The sequence below is a fragment of the Sesamum indicum genome, unplaced genomic scaffold (genome assembly GCF_000512975.1).
Source record: "Sesamum indicum cultivar Zhongzhi No. 13 unplaced genomic scaffold, S_indicum_v1.0 scaffold00128, whole genome shotgun sequence".
Taxonomy (NCBI): domain Eukaryota; kingdom Viridiplantae; phylum Streptophyta; class Magnoliopsida; order Lamiales; family Pedaliaceae; genus Sesamum; species Sesamum indicum.
In genome coordinates, this window is record NW_011628055.1 from 63395 (window position 1) to 85693 (window position 22299).

The window sequence follows — 22299 nt, forward strand, 5'->3', positions numbered from 1 at the left end:
CGATCATAACTTACATAATTATGTAAATTAATTTGTTGACCTCCAAAGTATATAACAAATCAATATTGTTTGTTGCGCCATATCTACAAAATAAAATATATAAAAATTAAATTAATAACAATATTTTTACGAAAACAACGAAATGCATATAAATAAAAAAAAAATATAATCAGTAAAAACAGCTTACTATACTAGTTACAACAACAAAAAATTATACGTTGGACGGAAAAAAATTTCACACTTGCAGCAACTGTGAAATTTTTTTAAAAATGCAAACCGTCAAGTTTCGTAGGAAGAATGAAATTTTCACATAAAATCAAATTTTGTACAACCAAATTTGCTCTCCTTTTTACATGCATGTGTCCTATCAATATTTATATATTGCACAAGTAAAAAATTTTAAGATATCTGAGATTTTAAAACTTTTACATGCCTTTATTTTATTTTTTTTAAAAAATTCGTCAAAGACGGGATTTCAAATCCCAGGTCTTTAGTACTTTATATTTTTTTTTTAAAAAATGATTATTTTTTTTTGGCATTTTATAAATAATTTTCCCTTTAAATTCCACTTAAACCCAATCCCAATTAAAAATTTCCACCACTCAGCCCCACATAATTAATAAAATCTAATTCTGTGTACAAACCGCGCCCCCCCCAAAACCGTCTTCCGCCTCCATCCCCCACCCCCCAGCTATGTATATATTTATATGCCACACTCTTCATTCTTGTCACCAAATATACCACGACACAACATCCTCCGTTGAAAAATATCACAATATTATATGTTATTGTCTTCAAAACTATTACATATCTGTCTGTAGATATTTGTTGTTGTGGTCATGGAGACCTCAGACGAGTCGCTAACGTTGGAGTTCATACGCCACCATCTCCTCGAAGACTTCACTTCTGCAGACTCATTCTTCGACAACCTCACTACTCTTTGTTTCTCCGATGTTTATGGCGACAAGCCCATTTGGAGCCCCGGAGAGCTCGAATCCCCCTCCTCTTCCGGCCCCACTCCCCTGCCCGATTCCCCGATTTCTCAGTATTTCGCGTTCAGCCCGGATTTGTTCGAGTTTGAGACGAAGCCCCAGATTAGCATGAGTACGACGGATACTCAAGATGATCCATCTTTTCCAGAGAGTCCGGAGGCACCCGTGAAGGCCGAACCCGAATTCACCGAGTTGGTTACTGGGTCGGGTGTGACTCTGTTGGCGGCTGGAAGACACTACAGGGGAGTTAGACGGAGGCCGTGGGGGAAGTACGCGGCGGAGATACGGGATCCGACCCGGAAGGGGAGTCGAGTATGGCTGGGGACTTACGACACGGATGTGGATGCAGCCAGGGCTTACGACTGCGCCGCCTTCAAGATGAGGGGCCGCAAGGCCATTCTGAACTTCCCGTTGGACGCCGGAAAACCTCCGCCGGCGGCGAACGCCGGACGGAAGAGGAGGAGACCGGATGGGTGTGCTACTCCCAGTCCTTAGATTATGAGTGATTGAAGTATGTGTAGTTGAAGTATGTCCACTCTTGATGGAGGAAACAAGGGCATGCGGATACAAGTTAGAGAAGCAGGTGTTGATTGTACATACAGTTATAGAGGTTGTACGTAGCTAGCTAAATAAGTAATTTACTTTGAAGCTGTACATAAAATGTTGGGAAATTGATAATCTCCTTTTTGTTACACTATATTAAATAAAAGTGAGGAATAATGACGATATGTCCCTTTTAGGATTTAGAATTTAGTACCGTAATGGGTTTGTGGTGTTTTGGCCTACTGGAACTGGTGCAGTGAGATCTGACTCCTTGATATAATTTGAACTGTTGGATTTTAAAAGATTAGATAATTTGACTGTTAATGTTTCATTTTGTTATTGCACAGACTGATTTCAGGCTGTATCAATTTCGTAACAAATGAAGCATCGATATCTTAATTTTAAAATAATAAAAAATGGAGTCAGGTGGGGCAGTTAATTTAGACAGAAGAAGGGTCATCTAAGTGCGGAGATTGTTTACATGAGAAGTAGCAGTGTAAGAATCAGCTGGAAATGAAAGCAACTGCACAAAGGTGTAGCTCTACTATACACGCTTTTGGATAATTCGGGTGGGCATCGCTTGATGATTATCTAAAAGCGTGTGTGAGTGTAATAATATATCCCCACGCTCGCATTATATAATAATATATATATATATATATATATATATTTTGGAGTCTTGAGTTTTATTGTTTGAGTTAAAATCTTGTAATGGTGACAGAAATGTAGGCAGGGGTGTGAGTGTGCATAAAATATGTTGGTATTTAATCTATATTATATATATATATATATATATATTCTTATTCATGAGAACAAAATAAAACGTGAAAGAGAAAAGATGAAATTGTGAAATCTTCAAATAAATATTTATTTATTAATAGATGAAAAATGAAAACACTTAAATCCTTAGCACCCCTAACGGCACTATGACTACATCTTTCATAAATATTATACTTCGAATAAATCCTGTTTATACATGTAATTATGCTCATAACTCAATCCCTACCGAATAATATATACACATGTATTCCTATCATCACCACAGACACAATTGACTCTTCATCTACAAGATTATATATATACATATAAAACACCACAAAATAACGTTTTTATAATTAGTTCGCACATTACCCACGTTTTATTATTTTATACCCCAAGAACGTGATGTCCATTTTTACAACCGACTAAGGAAAAACCGCATACTAGCCTAACCTGACTGAAATGCAAGTTTTGAACTTAGCTCTCAGTGAGTAAAGATCTATACCTGAAAAATGTTAGTAGAGAAATGAACCTGCAACTCGATAAACAACTAACCGGCACTATCTATATATGTATATCAAATATAGTTCAAACAAGACAAAATAAGCAATGTATATAGATAATCAATTAAATCCCTATTTATATATTAAATATTGCAGATGTTACAATGTATACACAACACATCTCACACTTACATCCCTATTTCCAACAGTATTATATATCATCTATCTTGTAATCTGCTCCCTTTTCTCCCTTGTTAAATTCTAGAATTTCTTATCAACACAATATCTCTCCATCATTCCTCATCTTTTCTTCTCACTCTCAATCACTATCAATAAAACCTTGTGCCAAATTTTTTGTCCTTGAAATCTCATATCAATGAGTAACAACTTCTGATGTGAGGCTTATCACTTTTGGTGGCCAATTAATTTTCAGTGTTTAGTACACAACATTTTGCCCTACTTCACAGGCTAGGCTCCATAGCGAGTCGACCACCACTATCCTATAATACATCCACATCAAGTGGCAAATTTCACATTCTTAACGAGATCCAAACTCATAAAATTCAAGTGAAGAATCAAACACTTAACCACCATATTGGTATTGGTGGTGACTTTAGAGCAAGCTCGAAACACAGAACTTTGTACCTAAACGGAGAACTATGTGAGCTGAATCAGTTTTACCACTTACCTAACTCCTCATTGTTGTAATTTAACTCTTATGAAGTAGCAATATTCCATAATAAATGGTTCAAGTAACGCACAGAACTAAACAACAAATTCCAAACTAAAATACAACACTTCCATTATGGATCAAGAAATTAAAAGTAGTTCATGTACAGAGGAGTAAAATAAACAAGTCTCATAACTGTTCAGCAGATTAATTTCGCAAAATTCACTTACACAGAAACAAATAGCCTACAACCTAAATACATTAAATCGTCGTCTTCAAAGCCTGAGGTTAAATAAAAGGAAGAATGAAGCCCTGATGAATACAGAATGGCAGCACCTTAAGTCCATTGCAGTCCAGAGAAAAATTGGAAGAAAAAGGTCCAGTTTGGTCTATAATTGGACCTCATGCTATAAAAGAAAATGATCAATCATATGTTGTATTACGTCTGCACCTTCTGCATGCATGTAATGGTCTTTGACCTATAAAACCACCAAGAGATCAGCTTGTTTCTTAGGCAATAACTCCGAGACAGAGAGAGAGAGAGAGAGAGAGAGACCTGAATAACGCTATGGGCAGCGAACCTGAACCTGCTATTGTGGAAGCTGACGTCTACTTTCTCCCATGGTACACAAGAGAGGCCATTTACCAGCTCCTCTGCATTGTACATGCCAGAATGTATAGATTACTTGGACATGGAGAACTCAAAGCCAGATACATACATATGCAAACCCGACAACAGAGTCATTCGCACGCAATAAAAGGAATTCAATGCATAAGAAACAAGTATTTGACCAAAAGCTATAAAGAAAGTCAAAACATGTGGCAACTGCATATATTTGTCATTTTTGTCATTACCCATCATAAGTTAAATATTAAATATACCAATCTCAAGCCACAACGGAACTAACAGAATTTATCAGGAGTCACTACAGACAAGTCTCCTACTTAGATTTCCTGAATGCATGAGCCAAAAGGGTCTGAGTATTAACAGCTTGCTCACTCCCAAGCTATGATTGGGCCAATCACACTAATATGTTTTGACTCAATACGTCAGCAAGAGAGCTCTTCATATCAAGAAGGGAATAAGAAAATGAGGTTAGGCTAATCTGCAGGACCAAGCATGTTTTATGCGACACTCTGTGAGCAGAATGGAAGTTACAAACCTTCCAGCTGGTCTAGACCATCATCTTCTGTCGTGGACTCGTTTTGATTTTTAATACATACGGATATTTTTCATCGATAGAGTCCTCCCACTGTTAAAATGGAAGTCATGCTAACGTATTGCAAAAATCAAAGACTTATGATATTCATAGCAAGACAAAAGAATAAGAAAAGATTAATGACTCTGAAAAGAGTGAAGATTTTGCCTTAGGCAGTTCATTGTTGCGTCTAATTGATGATGTTCTCCAACCCACAATATCTACCAATATGTTCAGGAAGACAAGAAACATAGTAGAAGGGATTGTCACAGAGACATCCCCTGATGATTTCTGGGCCTTAAAGAAAAAACAATGAGTTTTAGAAAATGATTCAACTACTCTGACATCATGTTTTACATTACAATGCCAAGCTGAAGACAGATGGCCAGAGGAATCTGGAAATTAAAATTGATTTTTAAGGGTGTAAATGTAATTTTTCAAAAACATTTATCCTTGTTTTTTTGTGTTCTCTTTTTGATATATACACAAACCTCAAGAGGATATCTATGAAATTATTCTTAAAAGTAATGATAGAAAGCAATAATCAACACAAAGAAAAAGGTAGTGTATAATGTTCATAAATCCTGGATGCGATCGTAATCGACATTTGAGTACACCACCCTCCGCTGGAAAGATCGTAAAGCAGACCTGCATAGGTTAATTGCATCACTCATCCATATGAATATCTAAGGACTTCAAAAAGTTGATATGGAAAACCTACATAAAAGGGTATTCTCCATTATCCTCTACCATTCGTCTAAGCAATGGTGGCTTCCCTTCATCATCATCTGTAAGGAAAAGGTGCCGGCCTGTTCTCCTAAATATCCAGTGAACTAGATGACCAGCTGCTCTCTCTAAAGCAGTTACACCAAAAAGAAATGGTACCTGACAGATAGGTTAAGAACCAAGTAATTTCCCAAAACTGGAGCAAATATGTATTTAGAATTATTTTTTTGAGATATAAATTCAATGCAGGTGAAATACTAAAGAGGTTCTTCCAGAATAAGTCCAATGGTATAGCTGCCTGACTGAAACTGCCACCTCAAACAGTGCCCAAACTGCAAAACTAATAATTTCAATGGAAAGGGACCACATGCTAGAAACCACTGAAATGTATCATGTTATCAACTCAGCCATTTGAATTATTGCATACAAATCATGCTACTTCTTTCTAACACACGAGTATGAACCAAAAAAGAACGCTAAGAGATAAAAAAGAAAGCCACCTACCTGCTTATTACCCCTAGAACCAAGATGAGGACTGGCTACGCTAATGAAGTTTATAGGTTCCAGATCACCAATTGTACCCTTTGAGGCTTCATTACACGAAGCGGCTGATAGTTCTTCTCCAGTTCCCCTCTTTGGAGGTCTATATAATTTTCCAATAGCATATCTTGCCACAAGTCCCCCTACAGAATGTGCAACAAACGAGATTTTCCTCAAACCAGGCTTCTGTTTTATTACCTCAAGGACCTAAAATGAAGACCAGAGGCAGGATCAAATTATGGTGCAGACATATTTTTTCAAGAATTGGGCAGAGAGAAAACTAAATGCTCTAGCACAAACAAAAATCAACCTCCTCAGCCAGTCTCTCACCCATTACATCCACGCCATCCAGTGTCAGCCTTGCCATATTCCGTTCACTACCTGCAAGCAGTTTATGCTCATTTAGGAGCCAACAAACCTTTGAGTAGCAAAAGCATAGAAATGGCACAAAAAACTCTAGAAATCAGATAGAGAACTTTTTGGGGTGTTATATAGAGTGGATGATTCTTCTTTTAAGTCCACGTCTTTTCAGGATATCTCATAAATTCTATAGTGAAATATCAATCTTTCAGTCAACCCTAAAATTTAGAAAGCTAACCCCATTTCAAATCCTACCACATGCTCGACAATAAGGGAAAGTGCGTGTCCAGCTATTAACGATACAAAAAAATGTGGACGAAGATCACCACCAAACTATTTAGCCATCTCACATCACTAAACTATAAACAGATGGGCTGAAAATTTTGTGCAAATTCCAGCACCAACTTTTCCTTAAGAAGCTTGAATTAAGTTATGAACTCAGAGAAAAATGAGACCACTTCCAAATCATAGTGGAGCAAGATCAGATCAAGGACAAGGCACTAGTGCTTCCAACCCTTTAGCCCAATACTAGAAATGAAAATACAAGCATTAAGAGGGAACTGTTTGTAAAATATCCAACTTTCATCATTGCTACCAGCCTACCACTAAAGAAGTGCAGTTTAGGAACTTGTGAGAATCCAGAATTGACACCCCAGAAAAAGTTAGAACCGGTGAAAGAAGTAGTCGCATTAAGTGCCACCTCACGCCACGTGACATGAAAGTATATGACACACCATCAGATAAGATCAGGTAAAGTTTCAAGATGAAAGTTACTCGCATACAGACATAAAACTTGGGTTAACACTTGCCAAATAAAGTCAAAATGAGGAGAATGAATCTTCTCACTTTCTTTCAAGTAGAACCAGTTAAGTTATAGTTATGCATTGAAATAGAAAACTGCGGATTCACACAAAAAGTGTGAGAGTTCTTCAGAAACCACAGATCTTTTCACACTATAAGGAATGCCCAACCTACAGTGAACGAATACTTTATCAGGAAGCCTCTTGACAAATTGCTCAGCTCCGAATTTCCAATCTGAAGCACTGCAATAACGACATCATAAAAACACCAGTACCATCAGTAGCAATAAAGTCAAGTTTACAAGAAAAACAAAATCTACACAAACAGTGGAACACCAAACTCTAATTGTGTACTTTACATACAGCAGTGGAATCTATCAAATTGTTTACAACCTTCACTGGCATTGTGCTCACACAAATAAAATGAAAAGATAATAAAAAGGAACCTCTTTACATGCACACATTACAGTCCTCGCAAGTAAACTCAATAAAAAGCTTAAAATCTGGCATAATGGCATTAAAATAGACCATATCTTCATGATTCAACCCAAAAACAGCATCATATACTAAGACTCGAAGAAATCACCCAGCATCCCTTACCGTAACCCAGGCAGAAAGAGTTTCAAATCATGAACCCGTAATTATCTAAATGCTGAAAATTTAAGATCCCGGCAAAAATAAAATGGGAAACTCCCAAACAATACTTAAGCGTACTTATTTAACCGTATTCCCATGGAAGCAATAGCATGTAAATATTCAAGAGAGAGTTACCTTCCAAGAATCCCGTGCACCATAACAACAAGATGATCAGCGGACGAAACATCAGATTCTATACAACTGTAAACGTTCTCTCCTCCGTTCACCGTTAACATAGAGCAGACGTCGCCGTTGTCCATAGCTTCTCCGTTTTCCATTGTTTCTCTCTTCCCACCAATCAGATCAACAAGCTTCGCATTTACTCAAGAAACAACCGGAAAACTCGGGAATAATACAAACTAAGATCAGGAGCTAAAACCCATCAAAATCATAAAGAACTGAGCCAAGATTTCAACAGACTAGTACATTAAATGTGGGTTTGAAATCTAGATGAGGTGGTTAAGAATCTGATGATGGGTCGGAGGAGGAAAAGGACGTGGGAAAACGTGGCGTTTGCGAGGAAAGAAGGAAAGATGACGGTAGCAAATAACTTCGCCGTTACGGTTCATTACAGTACAGCCAGGATATTATTATATTATTAAATATTAGTAAATATCATAGATGATCCTAACTTTTGTATCATTCTAATTCATAATTTTTTAATTATAGAAATAATCTCTAATAAGTAAAAAGATATAATAGCTTAATATTGTCGTTTATGAAGATATATACACAATTTTACCAAAAAAATGAATGATTTATTTATGTAAATGATGTAGACGTTTTTGGTGTGCATGTGTAATTTTTTTAAAAAAATAATTAATTTATATAAATAAATTATAAATTACGAGTATATATATATATATTTATTTTAATACCTGAATGATCCTAAAATTTGTATCATTTTAGTTCATAATTATTAATTCTTAAGTTTGTAGTTGCTCGTACTTAAATTATACTTCACTTTATTTTTTAAGGCCAAATTCAATCTTTGTTGTAATATCAAATAAATTAAATGTTTAACTGAATGGACAATGATATTTCATTGATGGTCAAGAATTAGTATTATGTCCATATCATATTATATTTTCTATAGAAAATATCTTTAATTAGGGTAATTATGTTGATATTTCTTGAAATTAGATAAAAATACACAAATATCTTATACTTTTTGCAAAACTATAATTACATCCTCTGACGAGTGTTAGTGTAATATTTTTTAAAAAGTATTTGTGTAAGCATTATTTTAAACAAAAATATTTATGTATTTTAACCTAATCACGTTGTCAATATAATTTATCCCAATTACATTATCGGGGACAGTACACGCTGCACCTTTACTGTTGGTATGCAAGATGGAGGTTAATTAAAATACTTTTATTTATACTTTTTTTCTTTTATAAATACAACTTCTTAATTAATTAGTCATATCGATTAATTTTTATTTATATTAATTTTGATCAATTATTCATTTAACTTTTGTTTTATTTTTATCTAAAAAGTGTTTACAATGAAGGGACGACGCTAACCTAATTCATTGATATTATCTGATTCTGAACCAAAAATTGCTGACATGCAATGGATAAGTTGGTATCCTTACAGCTAAGAACAAACAAGCAATCAACAATAAATAATTCAACCGCATGTGCAATAATACATTACAGATCATCATGGTTTGCCTTTCCCATGTCAGAAAACTATTTGCATCAATCTTCATAAGTCTATACCATTCAGGATTTGCACCTCTAATTAGAGCTAAAAAATAAGGTTACATTTTCTGATATTCAATTTAGATAGATCTTGGAAAGTTTCATAGGACTTGGCTCACCGAACATAACAAATCATATTGATATATATTTTTCCTCATAAAATTTGAAACTCACTGCAACAAGATAAAACATATCAAACAAATATAAAATTGTCAAGCCATATAAAATTGTCAAGCCATTCGAGCTCGACTTATCCTCAACTCAATTAAAACTAATTTTCGAAGCTCGAATAAACTTTAAACATGTTTCAAATAATAAATAATATGTTACTATTCACGTCAGATTTGTTTATATCCCACACATTGTACAAGTGTTTCCATCAACACATGGGGTTTAAATTATCAATATTCGGATTCATTCGATGCCTTTGACGTCTATAGTAGAATCCATCCCATTTGCACAGTTCTTCGTGCACAGGAAATCAGAAGGAATTTATATGGAGCAAATTGCTTTTTTTGTCTTATACAATGAAGGGTGTTATATTTTTTTATCTTACAGTCAGTCTACGGGTTTAGCATGTTGGGAACCTAGACTTCAAAATTTTAGCATTTGGGACAAAAAATGCTACAATTTTTTTTATCTAATGGGATCAAACATGCCACAATTTTTACGCTGTGGAACAAAAAATATAACTTGATCCTATAGGACCAAACCAGTAATTTGGGGGGACAAAAAATGCAACCCCCTATTGTATGGACTAAAAGTGCAAGTTTGCTCATTCATATGCAAACAATGTATAATCTGGAGTTGGTTTCTTGTGTTGGACTCGGCTCCTTTCCCGTCTCACAATATTAGTTGGATCAGTACTAGTTCAACAAGATAAGATTATGTCAACCATTTTATCAGATCTTCAAGGCTGTTGTTGCTCTGGACGCTTCATCATTAACTGTAAACAAGATTCATGATCTAGGAGTAGGCAAGTAGAAAATTACATTATCTGAACTGATGTTTACATGTCCTAATAGATGTAAAATACACACTGCATATGTAATTTCAGCATGTCAAAACATTGAATTAGCAAGTTCAGATATATCAGATGCGACCTGGTCATGTTCAGCCTTCAACTTCTCTTGTTCCTCCTGGCCAAGTTCACCCTTGGTGGGCTTGGTTAGCACCAGAACACAGCAAGTTGGCCTCTTGGTGGCTCCTGCATTTGCAAGGTCCTGAAAAGTGTAGTTTATCTACTATCAGTATCAATTACATCGAACTTGTTAAGCATGAATATTTCACCTTCGCATGCAGCCTGAGAGGCAGGTCACAAGCAGATTCAGCATATCGTGTTTATTGGTCTAGTCAATGTTGCATCAGCATATTCTTACAAATAGCTGGATAGCAGGAAGAGAGAATAGGCACACAGGCCTCTATGACACATTTTCCCAACATTCACTCATCCAAGTAAAGAGCATGGTGAATCTGACTGGTGACAAAAAGACAACATACAGATCTCTTCAGAAAAATGGTGTGCTTCAAGATTGTGAGGATGAGATGGATGAAGCAGGAAGAGAGAATAGGCACACAGGTCTCCATGACACATTTTCCCAACATTCACTCATCCAAGTAAAGAGCATGGTGAATCTGACTGGTGACAAAAAGACAACATACAGATCTCTTCAGAAAAATGGTGTGCTTCAAGATTGTGAGGATGAGATGGATGATATGACCTATCACCAGTATTAGTGCAGCACAACAGTTTTCACACCTGCATCATCTATGAGAAAGAACTTGGCTGCCCCAGGTGCCCATTGGCCAGGGAATCCCCAACATTCATCAGGTATCCATCTCATGTCCCCCCACCTGATGAATGGTGGGGATAGAGCTATGGGATTCGCAAGTACCACCCACCTTTTCCTGTTGTGTGAGTGGGGTATGGTCGGAGGTGGGAGAATAATAAGCAAAGTAGACAGAAATAGAAACCATATTTGAGAATCCCACTTGCACTATGAGCTAAACAGACGTGAAAACACTACCAAGAACACACATCTTAATAAGATAATGGAAACATGTCTACTTATCAATAGGGAGTGAGAAAACTTACTTCCTTCGATGGAACATAGATATATGGTATGTTGGCTTCCTCACATAAGATTGGAACATGAGTGATGACATCTATAGGTGATATGTTCCCAGCAATAACACATATTCTGCAATCAACAAAAATAACATAATATCAAATTTAGGAACAAAAAGTTCAATACAGGGCAATATCTTCAAAACAAGCTTCTTTAAGCATCAGTCAAGTAAATATACATTTTTCCAGACAAATTTATTCACCTCCTTGCCAGGTAATTAATTAAGCCCCAATTACAGAAGATACATGCTACGCATATAAATTAAAATAAATAAATATATTTCAGGTCCATATATATTAATAATATATATTTTACTAATGCATATTTATACGTATTTATTAAAGCATACACTTATAGAAAATTTTTTAACATTTACTAACATATCCACAGATACTGATATATATATATACACACATACACACACGAATAAATAAATATATGCACATGCACATTGTAATGGACATCTTCCAATCATCAACTAAGCAAAATGATACATATACATTAATAACCGTTTGCACATTTCAAACTAATTGAAAATCTAAACCATACATTCTAAAATCATCCTCACTCAACCCTGAAAACCAAGGGGATGAGCACTCAAAATTGGACAAAGTTGATTAAAATTCCAACCCAGAAAAAATCTACAAACCAACAATGTAGTTCTTCCTTAGTTCCTTTTAGTAATACAACGAATAAATAAAACTTCCATCTTCCTAATGTATATGCAATTAAAAGAAAATAAAGAACTGGATTTGTTACTCTGTCAAAAGTTATCATGCACCTTACTACTAAACATTATAGGAAAATAATTGAGCTGGAAAAAGAGGACGGGCAAATCCTAATGAAATGCTGTCAAAAATAATAACTAGTAACCAGAAAACCCTCCCACCCTTTGTTGCCGCGGCGAATACTTTTGACGACCTCCTTAACACCTCTCTTTAAGCACTTGTGCTCCGCAGCTGAAATGTCAATTGAAAAATACAATGAAATCAAATCGAAAGAACCCAACATACAACCATACAGCACAATCAAGAGTAGTGTAAATGGGCACCTCGACGAACAAGTTTGAGGGTTCGTTTGCAGAGCTTTTTGCCGGCAAGTGGTTTGGCTATGGGAGCAAGAGCCAACAGCTTCTTCTTCTCCCTCTCTTTCAGCGCACTCTTCTCGGCCTCACTGTCAGTCCCCATCTCTATTGTATGTGTGCGTACGAGCGAGTTATCGAGTCGAAGGTTGGGGTTTTGTGATGGCAGAGGGATTAGGGTTTTAGGAGAGCAGTTTTGAGTCTTGATGGGAACTAAATATATCTAAAGACCAAAATAGCCCCGCGAAATTCTCGTTTCCTTTTAATTTGACTACCCGGCGCCGCAGCCTTTCCCGCTGCCATATAAAAAAAATATTAAAATAATAATAATAATAATTTGTGGTGTAAGGAAATGAGAAAAAAAAAAAAGAACAAAACTGTAATTATAAATTTAATAAAAATATAAAACTTTATGACAAAAAAAATAATGAAAAAATAAGGTGGGATAGAAACATAGACTAATGAGTTGAAAGCATTTTTTTTTTTGTTCTGTAATACTATTCAAGTATGTCTCATTATTCATAAATAATAATTACAATTGTATCTTGTATTGCTCTTTTGCGCTCGGACAATAATATTATTGTGTTATATATTTGAAACATAGGGTGTTTGATTAATCTTATTTAAAAGGATAAATTACGACGATCTTTCATAAAATTTTATATAATTACTAATACTTCTCTAGTTTTAACGGCCGTCTAACAATTAGCCCACTTTATTAGGTTTTCATCTATTTTTTATGGTGAACTGACAAAAATACTTTTATGGATTAAAAATTATAATTTTTTTTGAATTAAGTGGATAGTTTTTAGAAAATTTTCATCCATCATCTTCGATTTTTTATAAATTTTTCTTTTTTAGAAAAAGATATAGTAAGGACAAAGTTGATAATTTTATACATCGATCTAAGGATTATGTAATTTCTCAAATATCAAGGGAGTATTTGTAATTTATCAAACAATGAGCGGTATTCGTAATTATAACAAATCTTAAGAAAGATTGTTATAATTTACCTTATTTAAAATACATCTTAAACTCATATATGTTAAAACAATGTTTTTAAAATTTATATAAGTTAGATTTTATTTTAAAAAACAAATTTTATGAGGAGTTTGAATATAATAAGATGATAAAATTTATGCGATATTATTAGTAATAACAAACTTATGATTAATTTGAGAGGATACATTAATATCTTAAAAACAAGTTATGAACTTTACTTTTTTTTAATAAAGTTATAATTTCATTATATTTAAAGGTTATAATTTTTAAAATTATAAAAGATCTTAAAATATTTTATAATTCTCAAATATTTTGTAAACATAATTAATTGGAAAAAATTATAAATTTGTTCAAACACCCTTTTTGCATAGTTGTAAAATACAAAAAATAAAGAAAAGGGAACAAAATGGAAAAACGAAAAGACAAATTTACCCCCCCATTTTATAAATACTACGTCGTAATGAGGTAATTCCCTGAGATTGAATGCTATTGCTCCGGCACCAAAACCCTAAACCCTAACACGGCGCCATATTTCAAAGTCTGTTGCTCCTTCACTCGCTCCACCCATCACCGCCTCAAGGCCACGAAAAGGAATTCAGAGTTCAGGACCCCGCGACGCGACAATTCCCAGTAAATTCCCCAAGAACACAACTTCACGATGGCGGGAACCTCAATTTCATCTCAGCTAAAGGCAATAAAAGACGTGCTGAACGTATCCACCGATCCTGAACCTGGTAGGCGGCGGCCGTTAACCCGACCTTCAGTTCTGTTCGATGCCAAAACAGCTGCCGATATCGACCTTGACACCATCCTCAACATCGCCCTATCTGGTATTAGAATCTTACATTTTATTTAGCCAACTTTTTCACAACGGAACTGTGCTCTACACGTAGTATTATGCCTCTGAGAGTTCTTTTTATTTGCTCGGAAACAGGGTTGGAGGTCCTTATAAATATGGAGGAGCGTTTTAGGAATTACAAGAATGATTTATTCAGTTATCAGAGTAAGGAGCTCGATAGGGAGTTGGTTGGCCAAGAAGAAAACAACCGAATTAATGCATCCATTAGCTCGTATTTGCGACTATTGTCGGGATATCTTGAGTCACATTCTTCCTTGAAGACATTGGAATATTTAATTCGCAGATACAAGTATGTTTTTTGTTTTTATGTGAACTTGATTCTTTCTAGAAGAATGTTTACTTTGAACCTTGCGAAGTTGGGAGCCTTTGCCTCTTTTGGAGACTTGATTTTTTTTCCTTTTGAACTGTAGGGTTCACGTGTACAATGCAGAAGACCTGATTTTATGTGCACTGCCGTACCATGACACACATGTATTTGTTCAAATAGTTCAGTTAATTAACACAGGGTAAGTTACTGAGTTCCTTCTGGACTATATATGAAACTCTTGGTTTCTATGTTATCTTCATTTTCATTTCTTTATTTTTCTATGTTCATGTTATTACTCTGTAACTGATCAAGGTAAGTGATGCCAATATACCATTTTCGTTTTAATTGGTTGTGCAGTAACAACAGATGGAAGTTTCTTGATGGAGTTAAAACATCAGGTGCACGGCCACCTAGGGAGGTTATTGTGCAACAGTGTATCCGAGATTTGGGGGTCTTGGAGGCTATTTGTAATTATGTAAGAATTTGTTTTAGGCATATGAGTATTTTGATCCTCTTATCTCTGCTCCTATCATGAGTACCTGAAGGCCTAAAACATTGTAGGCTACACCTGTGAAAAAGATTCAACCGTCAAAGCATGTGATTGGATTCTGCACAGCAGTCATTTTTGAGGTTTTGGGGCTTGTTACCATTGACAATAATATTGTGAAGAGGATTCTTCCGTATGTGAATTCCGGGCTGCAACCTGGTGCCAGAGGACTAAACCAGAAGGTCAAGTTCAACATCTGAATTTCGTGTTTTTCCTTTTTCTATGACTCTATTAGTTTCATCCTCTGAGAGAAGGATGTCTTCTTTATTAATATACAGGCTGGGGCTCTCATGATTGTGAGTTTACTAGCACAAAAGGCAGCTTTGGGACCTAATGTTGTCAAAAGCTTGTTGCATTCAGTGGCTGACATAGCTAGGGTGGAAGCAAAAGAAAGAGGTGACTTACAATGGTTGCGCATGTCATTTATGACTGTAATCACCATTGTTCAGGTACTGAGCTTCTAGTCGAACAAGTTGAAGTCCAGAGCATTCTACTTCCTTGTTTATGCATCTTAGGACTAGATTTGGTTTTCTTCCCTTTTGGCTTGTATAGCCATGAAGCTATATGTGTTCCTTACAAATAGCTTGTTTGGTATTGGGTTTACCTGATTGATCATTGATATCATGTTCGTTTATCTAGCTTCAATCTGTGGAAATAATCCCCAAGAAGACTATGGATGTTTTAAGTGATATCAGGTGATCATTTATACTCATACACTAGTGTCCATTGGCAAAAACGGGCCTCTTAAATTTCACATATCGGGAAATGGAGTGCTTATTATATTTCTTGATTTTGAAGGGATATTTCAGGGATCCTTTCAGGCTTGACAAAGGACTTCAACATTGATAAGTTCTTAGCTGTATTTCTGGACTCCTTACTAGAGTACAGGTTGGTGGTGCTTGCTTTCTCCTTTACTCTTTTTCTTACTCTTATTCACTCAATCTAAATACTTTGCTTTGCAGTGCTTCCGATGATCTGTGCCATCGGACTCTATTATCAATAATAGAGACTGTTCCTGTTAAGGTCTATGTTAATAGAATAGTCTCTCGACTTCTTAGTATGAGCATGAAGATACCGCAGGGCAAGGTTAATTCTGTCTCGTCTGAATCAGGTTTGTAGTTATGCTCACATTTAAACTTCCGACTACTACTTGCTTTGCTTTTGCACAGTCATTGTAGACTTGCGTATGCATATAGCAGGATTAGTTTTAGTGATGGCTTCAGTTGTCTAATTTTGCTGTTTTATTAGGGAACCACGGCAAACAGATTCTGGTTTCTATCTGTGAGAAGTATCCAAATGAATCGAGGGGAGCCTTCTATAATTTCTTGAAGGTTGGTTTTTCCCTCTTTCTTGCTCTTGTTTCCTTATTGGTACATAATACTAATCTCTTTCCAATTTTTCATATGGAATTGTGTAGGATGCGAAGTTGCAGTCCAAGAAAGTCAGTTCAGGCTATGATTTACTTTGCAAGATTGTAGATGAACATTTGGACTCATCACAAGAAATATCCAATCCAAAAGTACTTTTTGCTCTCGAACATTCAGAGGTATCATTCTTTTAGATAGTATAAATTGGATGGCATTGCATTATTGATGCCACAAAAATATTTTATCTTTTTTTGGTTTAATTTTCTGAATGCTAGACAATAATTTCTGCCATTTTGTCTTGATCTCCTACCAGTGTTGGAATTGGGATCAGTTATCTTACTGCATGCACTTTGATTATTTTTACAGGCCGAGATCCGAAGGTCAGCAGTCTTGGGCTTGGATGTTGTCAACATTCTGAGGCAGAAAGCTACTGGCTCGAAGGTATATAGCGTTGATGCTCTCGATTTTTGTCGATATTATATGCCGTGGACTAGTATATTATGCACCATCTTGTCCTCTGTTGGTCTAATTCCAACATTCTTGAAGTATTTTGTTTCTGCAAAAGACGTGATAAATTACATTTGGTTTTTAGGAAATGTTTTTGGCCTCTTTCCACAAGATTCTTAACATCGGTTGTCATCATACTTCCTCCGATGTCAGTCATATGGGCCCTTTAGCTGTATCTGGAAATTGCTGGTAGCTGTTCCTTGCTAGTGCAATGCAATGTAGATCATGTTCGGACCTATTTGTGCATCTATATAGCTTTAGTTCACTTAACATCTTACTTTAATTACCCTTGCCTGAGGAGTAAATATTCATCTCCTCATCTGATGGACCAAGGCATCATCTTTCGCATTGTGAATCTGATCTTCAAGTACTTGAGACCTAGTTGAGGATAGTGGATACGATGGTTGGATTCATTGACCAACCATTACCTCTGTTCTCTCTTGAAGTTTAAAGTGGGGAAGTGCTTTTGATATTAATTCTACACGCGAAATTCAAATTAGAGCAGCTCTATCCAATTTGTTATATTCACATATTGCATTTTATTCATCATGAGCTCTGGAATAAATTCTGGTCACTGTTCCTTGGTTCTTTTGACTTCAATTTGATATTCTTTTTTGACTATTTGTTCAGAAGTTTGATGCCATTCAAGATGCACTGTTTCGCCGGCTCTATGATGATGACCTAAATGTTGTCCTGGCAGTTCTGGAATTGAAGAATTTGTCCGAAATATTAAGTTCAGCACATCTTATTGAAGCAGTCAAATATGTGCTTCAAAGATGTATTGAAACTTTGTTGTCAGGTGAGCCTGCTACTGTTCTACACTGAAATATTTGAGAAAGATAGATAATGTCATTAGGCACTGCTTAAAAAGAAATTATACCCATGCAAATGTTGGCCACATCTTTTATCTGTGAGAATATAAGGATAAGATACTTTAGTTGAACGTAGGTAGATATCAGCAGTTGGTGATCAGTAGAGAATTTGTGTTCATGTTATTGTTAGTGTTCAGCCTGCTTTATGTTTCAGGTGGCTTTTGGATTCTTTTTTGTAAAATGGAGTGGCAAAAATGTTGAGATTCTGATATGAATTTAAGGGCAGTTAGGGAAAGTGACAATGCAAAGTTCTTTATTGTCAACTGAGTGCAAATTTGATGTTTATCCACTGAAAAAAGTAGATTTATCATATGGATCAAGTGGTAATAATCCAATCATGGTTATTTACAAATTTACATGACTCGGAGATTGGTCTATAGGACTAGTTTAATACTTGAGGAAATTATAAAGAATGGGGAACAGTATTGAAAGGGCTTTTTTGTGTTGGAGCAGGGGATTCTATCTTTTACTGTATCCATTTTTATTCAACTAAAAATCATTGCGTGTTCCAGGATGTCTATCTTAAAGCTGCTGATATGCAACTTGTTCTTATATGCTGTGCTATTGCAGGTCCATTAACAAACACATCTCCCATGGGTAATGCTGCTTTATCGTGCCTGCAACAAGTTATAAAAAACTTCAAAGATCAGGAAGAATATGTGATGATATTAGCAACAACAATCTTTCCATTACTTTTAATTCGACCTAAGGTTTCTTTCTGATGAAAGACTTTTTTTTTGTGGCCTAAACAAATATAGTTTGAGGTCATCTGTGATAATTACTTGCCTTGCTTGCTAATTATATGTTTTCCCTCTCTTGTCCAGACTCAGAGATTGAACTTGAAGGCTTTAGAATTGGCTAAAGAATTAAAATGGCCTTTATATGAGAGCCTTGTTCTTCTTCCAGGATCGGAGAAGGTAAACAGATATTAGAAAAGGAAATGTGAGCTGATAAAATGTTGCTGTTGCTGTTGCATTTAAGTCTTCACTTGATCATCCGGTATTAAGAAATGAATGTCTTTTGACTTGACAAAAGGAAAGAAGGAGCTTTTAATATTTTCTTAATTAAATTACTGCAAGGCTGTGGAATTATAATAATATTTGCCTTTTTAAGAACTTAGATTGTCGATCCAGTGACTTTTTTTCTACTGGTTATATCCTTCTTGTATTTCCTTGGTATCACTGTTATAGCCTGATATGCAAATTGTACCCCTTGAACATCCATCCTTACCATTTGCTTTTTTCCTGCTGTTTCTGTTTTAGAGAAGGCTTATTGACTATGCTTCATCTGTTCCATAATCCACTTGAAATAAATGAAATTTGGTACTTAGGTAATATAAATGGTAATTGATTAAGCTTTCTTATTTTTGCAGTTCGTGTATTCAATTAAATGGTTATATATTCTTTGGCATGAGTACAACTGTTGGCATGAGTACAAGATATGCTCAGCGATGACATATTTACTTGTATATTATGACTTTAGGAAATATGTTTTACTTACATATATGCACATATTTTGCATATTAAAGCGTGTTCTTATGATTATGTACATAATGTAGTTCTGGAACATAAGTTCAGACTCCTTTTGCGGAAAAATAAAGACTTCCAGTTGTCCCTATAAATGAAAGCTTTATCTGAACATTATGCCCCCTAAATTATTTTATTTGGACAATTGCTCTGGTTATACTTGTATTAATAAGCATCTGAAAAGGTGAAAGAGTATTCACGTCTCATTTGAATTTAAATCTCAAATGGTTGCAGAAATTGGATCTCGGACGTATATCTTCAATTAATATTGAGAATATCAATAGGTTAGCAGAGATGTTCTCATTGAGTCCTGAGGAATACATGCCTTGGCTTGTTAAGTGCTGCGACTCCCATGAGCTTTCAAGGACATTATTCTTCTTGGTTTTATTGCAGTCACTGAAGGTGTTGAAAATGGGTAAATGCACCTCTCAACTCTTCCCAGTTGTTGTGAACAACATTTTTATCAATTTTCATTGCTTTTGACCCTTGATTTATATGTTTGGTAACAGTTTTTAGTATTGCCTAGAAGTTGGTGTTGTACATCAGTATGTGGATTTTGCTTATTGATAAGCATGGTGCCATCAATTTTGTTGCCTCTACCTCTAAAATTTTTTCAGATTGTTAAGATTATTGAGTTCATAAGTTTTTGTGTATGTGCAGTCAGAAAAAAAATGAAAGGTTTCCTCTTATGACAAGTTCTGGTTGATATAATACTTGATCTTGTTCTTAATTCTGTTTGATCCAGAAATTGGAAGAATGTTTTAATAGGATTTCTATCACTGCATGGGTCCTCCCTAAAGAATTATTAGTCCCTTGTAATTATTTACAACAATCATTTGGTTTTGTGACATCAGATGTCGAGATTGTCAAGATTCCTCTTGTATGTTTGGATCAGGATACCTTTCTCCTTTTCCATTTATTTCTGGTCCTCTTGTCAAAAGACCACAAAGTTGGTTCTTGGGTTATTGCCATGTTCTTGCTTTGGCTGTCTATTAGCTGCTTGTTTACCTTTTCCCAGTGAAGGTGCCACACCACTGTAAATGGTGCATCTTTACCATCCCAATCATTTTGTTCTTGAATGTAGCATGCTCTTATGTTCTTAAGTGTGAACGATTTGGTTTGTGCTTTTCATCTCATATTAATAATGAGATACATACTGATATTGAGTATATTGTTTGAGTTTGGACTGCCGTTATACTTGTCCTTTAGATTTCTTCTTTTGAGGTTTAGGACAATTTTTATAATTTTGGACTGCAATATGCATTAGCTTTTCTTGCAATGAAGTCATGGAGGTACCATGTATAATTCTGTATGCCCCCTTTGGCTTGTCAGGTGTTGGACAATTTTCTGCGTTCCTTGATTCTTGTCTTCCAATTCTAAAAAATGAATGGGAAATGCTAGAGTCTATGGGGATATCTGCAGAGCAGGTATAATAATTTTACCATATTGCTTTGCACATGCTAGCTACTTTATAAATTTAATGGTACTAGTGACACAGTCCTTGCATGATTACAGTCCAAGAAAAGGATCATGGACAGTGACTGCAGAGGAATCCTAGATGATCTTGGCATTAACGTCAAAGACCTCAATGCTGAGATTCTATCTTGCTTGTTTTTGAGATTATCAGAAGCTTTTATTGCAGCGGCATCTGAGGATGTGTCTTTGGTTAGTGCTCGCTCATGTTTTTGTATGTTATCATATCCATAGACCACTCAGTGGAACTAAACGCGTATCTGCTGCAGGACATGAAGGGTGTGTGGGAATGTAAGCTTCAGGAGCTATTTTTATTCTTTGCATGCCACTCTAAAGATGCTTTTAGGAAACATCTGGAGTACCTGTTTATGAAGTGCAAGTCCTCTCTGGCGCGAATAATGTTGAAACTATTTACAGAAGAAGGTTTAGCTATTTTGTCTCATTCTTGTTATTTGTTTTGCCATTTTTGTTCCCCTTTTCTGTACGCGTGTCAGTTCTCCTGTATCTGGCTGATGACTGTTGAAATGTTTATTTTTAAAACATTGAACATGGAATGCCCAAGGTCACTTTTTGACAGATCTAGAGGATCATACAATACAAGCGTAAAGGATCCATGTCACTGGCTCACTATATTTACATTGATTTTTGATTGGTGGAATATGTACATGAAACAGTTAAGTTTTAGTGCCTCTCACCATTAAATGAAGATGTCCTCGACAGAGTTCCTAGACGTCAATATGTTACTTATTTTAAATGGATGTGTTGAAGATTTAAAATGTGATGCTGATAATTTTTAATCTAGCTACATAAATACAAATAAAACTGTTCCATTCATACATTTGATTCATGTTGTACACTAATGGGAAACAGTAGATATAAGTCAAAACAATAGTTGGACGGCATTTGGCATTTACAACATCTTTTTGAAATTTTTTGGGAACGAAGGTTTAGAAGTGGCTTTTAGAAGGCTGAGTTTACAAATGAGTATCTTCATTAGAGATGAATGCTTATCTCAGAGTTATATTAAAGCCGCCTGGAACTTATTTTTTCCAACTTTAGCTGGAAAATGTTTGCTAGTTTACTAGTTCAAGAATTTCTTTGTTCATTTTTATGTTCTTCACTGACATGAAAGGTGTCTTTTATTTAAGCTTTGTTCTAACTGTTTCTTTTGTTTTGTTACTTGCATTGCACT

General features: G+C 35.4%; 4 protein-coding genes across 4 annotated transcripts in view; 2 read left to right on the plus strand and 2 right to left on the minus strand.

Moving 5' to 3' along the window:
- The first annotated feature begins 712 nt into the window (after nucleotides 1-712).
- Nucleotides 713-1738, plus strand: LOC105179201 (ethylene-responsive transcription factor ERF107). The gene has a single exon (XM_011102797.2). It carries the CDS (start codon nucleotides 840-842, stop codon nucleotides 1485-1487), a length of 648 nt encoding a protein of 215 aa, XP_011101099.1. The 5' UTR covers nucleotides 713-839; the 3' UTR covers nucleotides 1488-1738.
- Nucleotides 1739-3580: 1842 nt separating this feature from the next.
- On the minus strand, nucleotides 3581-8258 carry LOC105179202 (putative lipase ROG1). The gene is given in 11 exon segments (XM_011102799.2): nucleotides 3581-3946; nucleotides 4024-4121; nucleotides 4631-4681; nucleotides 4684-4720; nucleotides 4835-4887; nucleotides 5259-5314; nucleotides 5388-5551; nucleotides 5897-6139; nucleotides 6243-6313; nucleotides 7268-7335; nucleotides 7864-8258. Coding segments are annotated over 11 exon segments (1056 nt in total). The 5' UTR covers nucleotides 8007-8258; the 3' UTR covers nucleotides 3581-3874.
- A 2084-nt stretch (nucleotides 8259-10342) lies between these two features.
- Nucleotides 10343-12839, minus strand: LOC105179203 (H/ACA ribonucleoprotein complex subunit 2-like protein). The gene is made up of 4 exons (XM_011102800.2): nucleotides 12618-12839; nucleotides 12456-12525; nucleotides 11533-11638; nucleotides 10343-10660 (listed from the first exon to the last, which is right to left on the minus strand). Exons 1-4 carry the CDS (start codon nucleotides 12751-12753, stop codon nucleotides 10499-10501), a joined length of 474 nt encoding a protein of 157 aa, XP_011101102.1. The 5' UTR covers nucleotides 12754-12839; the 3' UTR covers nucleotides 10343-10498.
- A 1277-nt stretch (nucleotides 12840-14116) lies between these two features.
- Nucleotides 14117-22299, plus strand: part of LOC105179268 (uncharacterized protein At3g06530) — an 18493-nt gene continuing 10310 nt past the window's right edge. The window contains exons 1-19 of the mRNA XM_011102885.2: nucleotides 14117-14479; nucleotides 14584-14797; nucleotides 14919-15014; nucleotides 15173-15290; nucleotides 15377-15544; nucleotides 15641-15811; nucleotides 16002-16057; nucleotides 16161-16250; nucleotides 16325-16473; nucleotides 16611-16693; nucleotides 16780-16908; nucleotides 17096-17170; nucleotides 17867-18035; nucleotides 18679-18818; nucleotides 18933-19025; nucleotides 19869-20049; nucleotides 20967-21061; nucleotides 21150-21299; nucleotides 21377-21543. Coding sequence (XP_011101187.1) covers nucleotides 14308-14479; nucleotides 14584-14797; nucleotides 14919-15014; nucleotides 15173-15290; nucleotides 15377-15544; nucleotides 15641-15811; nucleotides 16002-16057; nucleotides 16161-16250; nucleotides 16325-16473; nucleotides 16611-16693; nucleotides 16780-16908; nucleotides 17096-17170; nucleotides 17867-18035; nucleotides 18679-18818; nucleotides 18933-19025; nucleotides 19869-20049; nucleotides 20967-21061; nucleotides 21150-21299; nucleotides 21377-21543 — 2516 coding nt within the window. The 5' untranslated portion in view covers nucleotides 14117-14307. The remainder of the gene's footprint in view (nucleotides 14480-14583; nucleotides 14798-14918; nucleotides 15015-15172; nucleotides 15291-15376; nucleotides 15545-15640; nucleotides 15812-16001; nucleotides 16058-16160; nucleotides 16251-16324; nucleotides 16474-16610; nucleotides 16694-16779; nucleotides 16909-17095; nucleotides 17171-17866; nucleotides 18036-18678; nucleotides 18819-18932; nucleotides 19026-19868; nucleotides 20050-20966; nucleotides 21062-21149; nucleotides 21300-21376; nucleotides 21544-22299) is intronic.